Below are 12,529 nucleotides of genomic sequence, written 5' to 3' on the forward strand. Positions count from 1 at the left end.
ACGTGACCCGGACTCAGCCGCCGCTACAGCGCCGCTCACAGGCAAAAACGGCAACAAAAGGTATTTGCACAATTCATCAGGGGCCCCCGGGGGGATACATTGGGGGGTTAATTGAAAGTAGTGGACAACCCCTTTAAGATTAGGTTTTGGGGCTTCGAGGACCACACCCCCTCTTTTGGACTTTATTGTTAAATCGTTTTATTAAATGTTAATAAAAGGCTGCTGTGGCCATTTAATCCAAATTCAGTGTAAAGTTTTTATTCGGCAATGGTCACCGCATCAGGTATTTGGGCAAGGGTTCGGTGAAAGAGGTGGATATGGTGGATGGATGGGGATTAGTTTAACTAACATCTAAGCTACTTTTGACTCACGGATACCCTAATGTCATAAAGAGATGTACGCCACACCTCTTCATGAATCAGGAGCATGTGACTCCACCACGTTCCTCATCAAAGCCAGAGAGAAAATCGCTGGTCTTGATGACCATTGTATTTTGGCACAATGAGGTTTGGTACAGTTGCATCTACTTTGTTGCTGTAACACATTGCATATTTACACCCCCAAAACTGGATGAAATGCGCAGCATATTCACTTTGTGTGGACATTCCTTAGAGGATAAAACATCACTCTACAACAGATTCTTCACCTCTACACCAGAATAAACATGTCTAAACACTTCTTTTTAGTTGTACCTTTGCTTTTTCCAGTTGTGCAAGAGCATGACGTTCTGCCTCCTTTCGTAACGCCTCTCTATCTTCTTCGAGGGACACATCTGAATCAGATGGACGACTTGTATAGGACTCTGCTGACCCCTAGATGGAGAGATTAAGACTTGTATAGTCATATGGACAGAAACCTGGTAAATAGTCGCTGAAGTGAGGCCTGTAACGTACATCAGAAGGCAGCAGGGGACAGAGAATATGGAATGAATGCTGCACAACACGAATACATTACATGCAATATACAACAGTAGATCAGATCTGTTATACAGATACTCACCTCATGATCAAATCCATATTCTGTATACATGATACCCGCCTACTGCAGGATTTTACTTGCTGCTTTCTTTCAGTCTATGTTAGCCGTGCTAACCAGACGCAATCTCTGTCTCAGTAATAGGTGGTCATTTGTGCAATATCAAAGTTATAACCACCCACTCAAACACACAAAATCACAAATTAGTAAATCCTAAAGACTAATAAATTTACACAAAGAAACATATTGTTACACGGACACTTCCTATCTCCTTTCCCAAGTTGCTCTTCCGACCGGCAGTCCCACCCTCAATGAGGTCAGATTGGCAGTGACAGGCTCATGTACGGAGAGTTAGGGACAGGTGGCAGCTTTGGTAGCCAGAGACCCAGCCCCGGATAGTAGAGAAGCTGACACAATGATTGATAAAAACATATGTCTGCTACTTCCAAACGCAGTGACGTCCACTACTACTAACTTTACTGTCCTGGAACAACTACTTTGTTCATTACTATCAAATCCCACCAGTAAAATACCCTAATAAACACCCCAGACAGTGCTGGAAAAAGACAAATTACATACAAGAAATCTTGGCTTGCCATAAACTTTACCTAATCTAAGTGCTACTCTTCCATAAATCTGGTGTTTTTGTTCCTGCAACTGTCTGTTCCTGATATACGTTGCTCTCTTTGGATATGTTCCTAATGCCGTCTATGAAAAAAACAGACAGCACAGGGACCAATTTTATTCAAAAGGGCAGAGCAAATGAGCGATTTTTTTTTTCATGGACCAAATCTGTGAAAAAAAAATTGCAGCATGTACTAGTGTGTTTCATACCTTGGGTTAAAAAAACAAACAAAAAAACGTATCTCATACGGAACATTCATACTACATCTGTTGTAATTATTTTAAACAGGAAACAGTAAATAGTCTTGTAAGTAATTAACAACTACTGCTATAAAAAATAGATTCCAAGTGGGAAAAAAATCGTCCAAGTTTTCTGGTTCAAATTTTGGATTTTTTTATACGCTTGTGTGAATCTAGCATTCCCTGTATATAAATTTAGTCTTTTAAGCTGGGTTCAGGCAAGCATATGAAAAAATATCTGTTCTTTATCCGTAAAAAAAACCCTAACAATTTTCATCCTTATTTCATCCACTTGTCAACCCGGTGTCATCCATGTGTCCTTTCCATTTTAATCCATATGGCATCTATTTTGACATATCAACATTTAAAAAATGTGAAAGAGCAAATAAAGTTTCCTATGTTAATAATTGCAATGTACTTGTAAAAAAAAACAATGTAAATCAGATGATCCATATGGGATTCTTTTTTTTTACATGTCCATAGAAATGAGTCTTGTCCAAAAAAAACGGAACAGACTAGTGCATGCTGCAATTTTTTTCACACAGTCACGTGGTCAATGTGAAAAACAGCCCTATTCAATAACATTGTTCTGTGTCCTATCCAATTTCATCATGGACAGCCATCTGAATAAGCTCATCAGAACCTAGCCTTAGCGGACTGAGCATGATCTTTAAGTAGACTTCCACAGAGAACAGTTAAAAACTAAGTCCAGGTAGTTAAAAAGCCAACATTTACATGCAAGGGAGAAGGCACCATAATTCAGTAAATGACGGGCGCAGGAACAAAAGAAAAACAGATTCAGTGGAACAGTGATATTAGCACAGGTAAAACAAAAATTACATACCGTATTTATGTAAAGTTATGTCTTAAGACATAAATATCATGGTTACTATTCGAAAAATCGACTGTAATGCATAAAACCGTAAGAATCCTAGGACCTTAGAGAGGTTGTCCGAAATTTTTATACAATTGTCAGATAGCAGGAAATAGCCTAAAATGTAAAATAAATAAATAAAAATAACTGCTCCAGCGCCACTAATTCTGTTGCCACTACCCGTCCTTGTTTACGGTGCTGCAGTGATGGTGTGCCTGCCAGTAGATCCATTTTATCGCTTCAGCCAGTCACTGAACTCGTTCCATACATGAAGGACTCAAAAAACAAATCCTTATGATTATGAAACTTTGAGAAAAATACCCATATAATACAGTGAGCAATGGAGCATGTCACCATGATTAATCCTATAGTTTCTCCATTAGGCATTACTCAGATAAATAGGATAAAAAACATACACCATAGACAAGACCTGAGTCTGCGATGAACTCTGATGCACACTGACGCATTGAGGCTCGTAGCTATGGGTGCTATATTATGGATCTGTACAGCAAGGGTCTGTAATCTAGCCATGTTCATGAGATCTTCAGTTGGCCGTACAAATCGCATAGCTGTTGTTGAGTTGAACACTTTCTCCCCCATTCTTCCCATTAACATGTAGAACCCCCATCTCCACCCCCAAATGTGTATGTTTATTTCTATGACTGCCACCAGATACCTCTAGCACTGACTTATCTCCTCTAATTAAAATCCAATATGTCACGACTTGTGGCATGGTGGCTCAGTGGTTAGCACTATTGCTTTGTTAGCCCCAATGGGGACAGTGATAATCGTATCTGTAATATGCTGTGGAATATGATGGTGTTATATAAGCAATGCATAATAAATAATAAATAACATTTATGGAGGCCCCAGTATATCAGTGGTCCCAGTCATGTAGCTTGGGAGCCCCATGTGGCTCACAGGCCTATGATGACTGGCTGGCGGCTGTCTTCCAGCTTAGCACCATGATCAGCAAACAGCTATAAAGAGCAGGTCTCCGGATGGTGACCCATATTGAAGAGCAGACATGGACGTGCATATACTCTCCTTTTAGAAATCTGGAGATAGGATGATACTGACAGCCGGAGGAGGTGCTTGAGTAAGTAAGTGCTTGATGCAAGAGGACCTAGTCGGGGTAAGGTGGGAACCCCTAGATGTAAGTATACACCATGTTCCAAATTATTATGCAAATTGGATTTAAGTGTCATAAAGATTTAATTGTTTTGTTTTTCAAATAAACTCGTGGATGGTATTGTGTCTCAGAGCTCAATGGTTTACTGAAATCAATCTTAAACACATGTGATAATTAGTTTTCAGGTGATTCTAATTAAAGGAAAACTACTTAAAAATGATGTTCCACATTATTAAGCAGGCCACAGGTTTCAAGCAATATAGGAAATAAAAAGGATCTCTCTGCTGCTGAAAAGCGTTAAATAGTGCAATGCCTTGGACAAGGTATGAAAACAATAGATATTTCACGAAAACTTAAGAGTGATCACCATACTGTGAAGAGATTTGTGACTGAATCAGAGCACAGACAGAGTTCATGCAGATAAAGGCATAATGAGGAAGGTTTCTGCCAGACAAATTGATTGGATTAAGAGAGCAGCTGCCAAAATACCATTACAAAGCAGCAAACAGTTATTTGAAGCTGCTGGTGCCTCTGGAGTCCCTCAAACGTCAAGGTGTAGGATCCTTCAAAGGCTTGATGTGGTGCATAAACCTACTTTTCGGCCACCCCTAAACAGTGTTCACAAGCAGAAACGGTTCCAGTGAGCCCAGACATACATGAAGACTAATTTTCAAACAGTCTTGTTTACTGATGAGTGTCGAGCAACCCTGGATGGTCCAGATGGATGGAGTAGTGGATGGTTGGTGGATGGCCACCATGTCCCAACAAGGCTGCGACATCAGCAAGGAGTTAGAGGAGTCACGTTTTGGGCCGGAGTCAAGGGGAAACAGCTGGTAGGGCCTTTTAAGGTTCCTGAAGGTGTGAAAATGACCTCTGCAAAGTATATAGAGTTTCTGACTGACAACTTTCTTCCATGGTATAAAAAGCAGAAACATGCCTTCAGGAGCAAAATCATCTTCATGCATGATAATGCACCATCTCATGCTGCAAAGAATTTCTCTGAGTCATTGGCTGCTATGGGTATAAAAGGAGATAAACTCATGGTGTGGCCACAATCTTCCCCTGACCTCAACCCTATAGAGAACCTTTGGAGTATCATCAAGCAAAAGATCTATGAGGGTGGGAGGCAGTTCACATGAAAACAGCAGCTCTGGGAGGCTATTCTGACTTCATGCAAAGAAATACAAGCAGAAACTCTCCAAAAACTCATAAGTCCAATGGATGCAAGAATTGTGAAGGTGATATCAAAGAAGGGGTCCTATGTTAACATGTAACTTGGCCTGTTAGGATGTTTTGGAGTTAAATAGCTTTTTCGTTCAGTGAATGTGACCTCCTAATGCTGCAAATTCCACAAATGAGCATTTTCAGTTCTTTAAAACATATCAAATGTTTAGAAATTCTACTGGGCCTAATAATTTGGAACAGTGCATTTTGAGTTTTTATTCATTTTGGAGATTATACTGTTATCATTGGAAGGTTTCTTCAATAAAATTCGATGTATACTCTAACGGGTAATGACTTTATTAGACTGTCTTTTGCACCGACCATTTAGGAAAATCCGAGAAAAATGTCATTTGCATAATAATTTGGAACATGGTGTAATACATACTTCATTGCTATTTCTGTGGGAAAGTTTTGACTGTCATTACATTGGTAATGGGAGTTTTGGGAATTGGAACTTTGAGGGGGGTTCGAGCAGGATGCCACTACTCTGGGGGAAGGCCAGGTTGTGAGTTGCGGCCCTCTCTTAGAGCTGAATGTGGCTCTCCATGTAAGACAGGTTGGGGACACTGCAGTGTATATAATACCATCTTAATATATACTTACCTTGTAATGTCTTCACATCCTGTTCTGTCCAGAGGTGTCCGGATCCCAGAATTCCAAGCGGCGGAAGTTCACCGACCTCCATATTGGGACACATAAGTGATGGGTGTCTCAATATGGAAACTGCTGGTGGTACCAGCCTCTTGCGCGGTACCACCAGTGAAACACCGTCACACCACACACACACTGTACGCACCACACACACACACACAATGTATATGCCGTATGCACCACACAAACACTGTATACGCCGTACGCACCACACACACTGTATACCCTGTATGCAGCCTCTTCTGCGGTACCACAAGCGGGACACCGTCGCAAACACGCTGCCTGGATCAGCTGAATGATTCACTGACCGCCGCCGAGAACACATGAGGGAAGAAGACAGCACAGTAGTGGAGAGAGAGAGCAGACAAGGGGGGAGAGCACATGGAGTAGACAGGTCAAAGAAGAGAGCACAGACGGGACAAGTCAGCACATGGGGAAAGACAGAGTGGATAGGTGGGTGAGCACATGGGGGAGAGATTCCCAACACTGCAAAGCCTGCCCCCATCGCGACATTACCGTCCTCCCAATGTGATAGCATCGGGCCTCCATCTAGTATACCATAAACACCACCAAAGATTGAAATAATGTGAAATAACAGCTAAAAAAGTTGCATGCTCTAGACTTAGATCTAGACCATCATTTCTTAAATGTATTATTGGGCTGATTTAGTGGATCCCCTCAATCAATATTCTTCCACTGGGTGTCAGCTGATGGCAACTGGAGCCACAAATGTGAAGCTGAATTCATATGTCTGTATTATATGGTCTGTGCTCAGACAGTGAAACATGGCCCGATGGCAGGCCTCCTGACTTGAACTAACTGCATCATAGACATGTACCGTACGTGAGGCAGCTGGTTTAGATTAGGTCACCGGCAGTCAGGGTCGGGTATTACAGTCCTACTATAAGCAGTGTAATATGGACCTACAGTATGAATCAGCATCACACTGGCTTGTCCATCCGCTTTCAATGTGCATAAAAGTTTTTACAGTTGTAATAACAGATTTTTTGTTCCTAATTTTCACTCTTTGATCAGCGTGATTCATTTCTTGACAAAGTGTCATAACATTTTGATTTCCTCATAGGAAATAAGTAATCCACCAGTCATATTCATTGTATCAGTTCCTAATATCAATCACCTGTAGGGATATATCTGGCATCGGCGACTTTAAAGGGAACCTGTCACCTGAATTTGGCGGGACCAGTTTTGGGTCATATGGGTGGGGTTTTCAGGTGTTTGATTCACCCTTTCCTTACCCGCTGGCTGCATGCTGGCCGCAATATTGCCTTGCGCAGGCGTGTACTCCGGAGGACAAAGAATGAACTTCAATCCAATATTGCGGCCAGCATGCAGCCAGCGGGTAAGGAAAGGGTGAATCAAACACCCGAAAACCCCGCCCATATGACCCTAAACTGGTCCCGCCAAATTCAGGTGACAGGTTCCCTTTAAAGTTTGCTGACAGCTACTGATACAGCCTTCCCTCATACACATGCACTCTCAAATAGGCTGAGTGTGCAGGACTCCAGGAGGGGACTAGGAAGGCCTCTAGGGAGTCAGAGTGCAGTAGTCGGGTACCGAGAGCCCGAGGCTTTTGTGGAACTATAAGACCCAGAGCAGAACCGGAAGGCATTGAATTAAATGGACCTTGCCCATATTTACCTGTGGCACAGCAGCACCTTGGAGCCTAGAGTCACCTTGAAAGGACCCCAGTAAGCACGGCTCAAGCTGCCTGCCATACAGGTACCTGTCCCTGGACAGGAGAACGAATAAGGACTTTGCTTAGGACACTTAGTAGCAGCAGGGACCTCAGAGACAGTAAGCGCATAGTGGAAGGCTCCTACCTGACCTACCAAGGGGATTCCACTTGTCTCTGGACTACCCGGACTTCTAATTCACCTGTTGCCGGTGCCCTGGACTGTGGCCTGTCACCCACAAGTAAACCAGGTAAAGACTTACAACCTGTCTTCTCCATTTATTCACCAGCCTTACCATCTACGCCACACACCATAGGACCCCTGGGGACCCCGCTTTACCTGTGGGATGTGTAACATCTGGGCTGCCGCAACATTCCCCAGGGGACCCCTCTAATGCAGCGTCGGTCCCCCTATTGACCGAACTCCACAGGTGGCGTCACGACAAACTTTGAACATTTAACCCCCTTTAACGTTGAGGCCCAGGGCCACGGACCGGGTCGCAGCCACTGTGACTTCCCCCTTTGCGACCAGACCCAATACCGAGTATCCCACTGCCCTGTGGGCGCATCAGGTACACCGGCTCCCCACACACTAGTCTGCTGCATTGGTCTATCTACAAGGATAGTAGCTTCACAAGACAAGGAAAAAGTCATTAACGATCAGAAGCCATGGTTTTCTATTTAAAATCCATCCATATGACAGGGCTTATATAACAGGAACGATTGTATCAGGATAAGTGAGACGTTCTGTACTGGACACATTGTTTCAGTGCACAATCACAGAAGAAAGAGTTCTTAGAGTGACCATTGATAAATGTGTCTGCATTCGGAGACATGAACGGATATCAGCATTGTCCTTCACAGTAGCCCGTTCGCTGCCCTTACAAAAGATGAGCAACCAAAGCATCAAATAAAAAGAGAAAAAGGCCATAGAAAAAGCAATGCTACATATATTTGATTTATAACCACACATTCCTTTCCCCAATAAAGGGCCCAGCACCGAAATACCATGATCAGATTGTAGGAGAATGAACAGCACTGGCTTCAGAGGCAATTGCCGGATGCAGCCTCTGAATAGTCCAGGGTCCTTCCAGACCACTAGTATGCAACAAAAGAAACATTTCCAAGCACCCAATATAGGTGGTGCTTTATTAGTACAGATATATAAATACAACGTATCGAAACACTACATACAGTGCCTTGCAAAAGTATTCGGCCCCCTGGAACTTTTCAACCTTTTCCCACATATCATGCTTCAAGCATAAAGATACCAAATGTAAAGTTTGGGTGAAGAATCAACAACAAGTGGAACACAATTGTGAGGTTGAACGAAATTTATTGGTTATTTTAAATTTTTGTGGAAATTCAAAAACTGAAAAGTGGGACGTGCAATAATGACAGCAAATGTCTCTGTATATACTGTAATCACATCATATGCTGCGGTGTATAATTATGTCACATCCCATTATATACTGTATAATGACATCAATGTTTAGTAGATGATGACTTCAGACACTGCTTGATATAATGATATTATATAGTCCTGACTTCAAACAGTCAGTTTTCTATAGTGACATCACACACTGCTGTATATAATGGTGTCACACACTGCTGTATATAATGACTTCAAATATTGGTGTATATGATAATGTCATACACTGCTACATATAATGACATCACACTGTAGTATACATGACTACAGACACTGCCATATACAGGGTGGGCCATTTATTTATATGGATACACCTGGGTGGGCCATGTATATGGATACACCTAAATAAAATGGGAATGGTTGGTGATATCAATTTCCTGTTTGCGGCACATTAGTATATGAGAGGGGGAAAACGTTTCAACATGGGTGGTGACTAGTGATGAGCGAATATACTCGTTACTCGAGATTTCCCGAGCACGCTCAGGTGTCCTCCAAGTATTTTTTAGTGCTCGGAGATTTAGTTTTGATCGCTGCAGCTGAATGATTTACATCTGTTAGCCAGCATAAGTACATGTGGGGGTTGCCTGGTTGCTAGGGAATCCCCACATGTAATCAAGCTGGCTAACAGATGTAAATCTTTCAGCAGAGGTGAGGAAAACTAAATCTCCGAACACTAAAAAATACTTGGAGGACACCTGAGCATGCTCGGGAAATCTCGAGTAACGAGTATATTCACTCATCACTAGTGGTGACCATGGCGGCCATTTTAAATTGGCCATTTTGGATCCAACTTTATAAATGACCCACCCTGTATAATAAAATAACATGCAGCTGTATATTATAACATTGTATGTCATTGTATATCATGAGGTCATGTATTGCTGTGTACAGTGATGTCACCTGCTGCGGTATATCATGATGTCACATGTTGCTATATGTAATGATGTCACATGATGCAGTATATAGTGAAGTTACATGATGTTATATATCATGACCACACACAATGCTGTACGGTATGACATCACACGCTGCTGGATATAGTGATGGCGAGTTGCATTTAATTCATGTACAATATATACTAGTGAACTATATATTGCTCCACTATTGTGATTACTTCATTGTTTGATTATCCACACATATCACCCACTTCTGCATGAGCATGAATGCAACATTTTGCACTTTAGCTATGGCTATGTATGGCAGTGATCAATTTATAATAGGGACATTTCTGGACAATACCAATATAATGCTCAAAGTCTAATTCTACCTATAATAAAATGTAATTGAAACATGTATAACATTGAGTTACTATATAAATACTTTGCTTTACTATTTTTGTATTGATTTCAACTTTTTTTTCATGGTGCTTGAAATTCTGCTTGTTTCTCTGGTCTAGACAGCTCTATACCACTTTGTCACACGTAAGCTAACAGCCTAAGGGAATGTTCACACATTTGCTTTTTTTTGCATTCCACGAATTTCTATATAGTGATACAAAGCCTATAGTGATGTACATTAAAGGTGTGTTTTCCTATTAAAATGAATGGTAAGATTTTTACAAGTGAATTTGAAGTGAGTTTTTTTAATGCTGATTTTGACTTTTGTGTGAGAATGAATCTAAAGAGATGAACTAGAATATAAGTTGGTGTGCATGCAACGTGTATGCGCATGTTCACACTGGCCACTAAACAGACAAGACTGCAGATAAAAACGCAATGATCCAATACCCTGCAGTAGGTAAATAAATAGCAATAGTGCATGAAAATAACATAGGGCACTTCGTTAACATAGTTTTGATTAAAAAACATAAAAGTCATCCCACCGTGTCAGGATGGTCCTAGCTAGTGTTGAGCATTCCGATACCGCAAGTATCGGGTATCGGCCGATATTTGCTGTATCGGAATTCCGATACCGAGATCCGATACTTTTGTGGTATCGGGTATCAGTATCGAAACAACATTAATGTGTAAAATAAAGAATTAAAATAAAAAATATTGCTATACTCACCTCTCCGACGCAGCCTGGACCTCACCGAGGGAACCGGCAGCGTTGTTTGCTTAAAATTTGCGCTTTTCCTTCCTTACGTGAAGTCCCGGCTTGTGATTGGTCGCGTGCCGCCCATGTGGCCGCGACGCGACCAATCACAGCAAGCCGTGACGTAATTTTAGGTCCTTCAGGATTTTAAAATTACGTTCTGGCTTGTCACAAGCCGTGACGTCACGGGAGGCAGGACATTTTAAAATGCACGCGTGTCCTGCCTCCCGTGACGTCACGGCTTGTGATTGGTCGCGTCGCCCATGTGACCGCGACGCGACCAATCACAAGCCAGAACGTAATTTTAAAATCCTGAAGGACCTAAAATTACGTCACGGCTTGCTGTGATTGGTCGCGTCGCGGCCACATGGGCGGCACGCGACCAATCACAAGCCGGGACTTCACGTAAGGAAGGAAAAGCGCAAATTTTAAGCAAACAACGCTGCCGGTTCCCTCGGTGAGGTCCAGGCTGCGTCGGAGAGGTGAGTATAGCAATATTTTTTATTTTAATTCTTTATTTTACACATTAATATGGTTCCCAGGGCCTGAAGGAGAGTTTCCTCTCCTTCAGACCCTTGGAACCATCAGGAATACCGTCCGATACATGAGTCCCATTGACTTGTATTGGTATCGGGTATCGGTATCGGATTAGATCCGATACTTTGCTGGTATCGGCCGATACTTTCCGATACCGATACTTTCAAGTATCGGACGGTATCGCTCAACACTAGTCCTAGCCTCTAGTATTAAAAACTTTACCATATGTCAAATTACGTAAATGTGAATAAGGGCCGAGCAAGACCTTATGCTCATTTTTTTTTTAACTAAAGGTACCGTTACACTTAACGACTTACCAACGATCACGACCAGCGATACGACCTGGCCGTGATCATTGGTTAAGTCGTTGTGTGGTCGCTGGGGAGCTGTCACACAGACAGCTCTCTCCAGCGACCAACGATCAGGGGAACGACTTCGGCATCATTGAAACTGTCTTCAATGATGCCGAAGTCCCCGGGTAACCAGGGTAACCAGGGTAAACATCGGGTTACTAAGTGCAGGGCCACGCTTAGTAACCCGATATTTACCCTGGTTACCATTGTAAAAGTAAAAAAAAAACAGTACATACTCACATTCCGATGTATGTCACGTCCCCCGCCGTCAGCTTCCCGCACTGACTGTGTCAGCGCCGGCCGTAAAGCAGAGCACAGCGGTGACGTCACCGCTGTGCTCTGCTTTACGACCGACGCTGACAGTGCAGGGAAGCTGATGGCGGGGGACGTGACAGACATCGGAATGTGAGTATGTACTGTTTTTTTGTGTTTTTTTACTTTTACAATGGTAACCAGGGTAAATATCGGGTTACTAAGTGCGGCCCTGCACTTAGTAACCCGATGTTTACCCTGGTTACAAGTGAACACATCGCTGGATCGGCGTCACACACGCCGATCCAGCGATGACAGCGGGTGATCAGCGACCAAAAAAAGGTCCTGATCATTCCCTACGACCAACGATCACCCAGCAGGGGCCTGATCATTGGTCGCTGTCACACTATAACGAGATCGTTAGCGGGATCGTTGCTACGTCACAAAAAGCGTGACGTTGCAACGATATCCTTAACGATATCGTTATGTGTGAAGGTACCTTTAGGTT

General features: G+C 42.6%; 1 protein-coding gene across 6 annotated transcripts in view; it reads right to left on the reverse strand.

Annotated features, from left to right (window-relative positions):
* The window catches only part of CACNB1 (calcium voltage-gated channel auxiliary subunit beta 1), a 159,330-nt gene that overhangs the window by 67,662 nt on the left and 79,139 nt on the right, over positions 1-12,529 (reverse strand). For 5 of the 6 annotated variants that reach the window (XM_077252325.1, XM_077252323.1, XM_077252324.1 and 2 more), the window contains one exon: positions 693-812. In XM_077252325.1, coding sequence (XP_077108440.1) covers positions 693-812 — 120 coding nt within the window. Of the gene's footprint in view, positions 1-692; positions 813-999; positions 1,114-12,529 lie in introns of those variants that run through there. The other variant, XM_077252327.1, reaches the window with a different exon arrangement.

This window comes from Ranitomeya variabilis, chromosome 4 (assembly GCF_051348905.1).
Source record: "Ranitomeya variabilis isolate aRanVar5 chromosome 4, aRanVar5.hap1, whole genome shotgun sequence".
Taxonomy (NCBI): Eukaryota; Metazoa; Chordata; class Amphibia; order Anura; family Dendrobatidae; genus Ranitomeya; species Ranitomeya variabilis.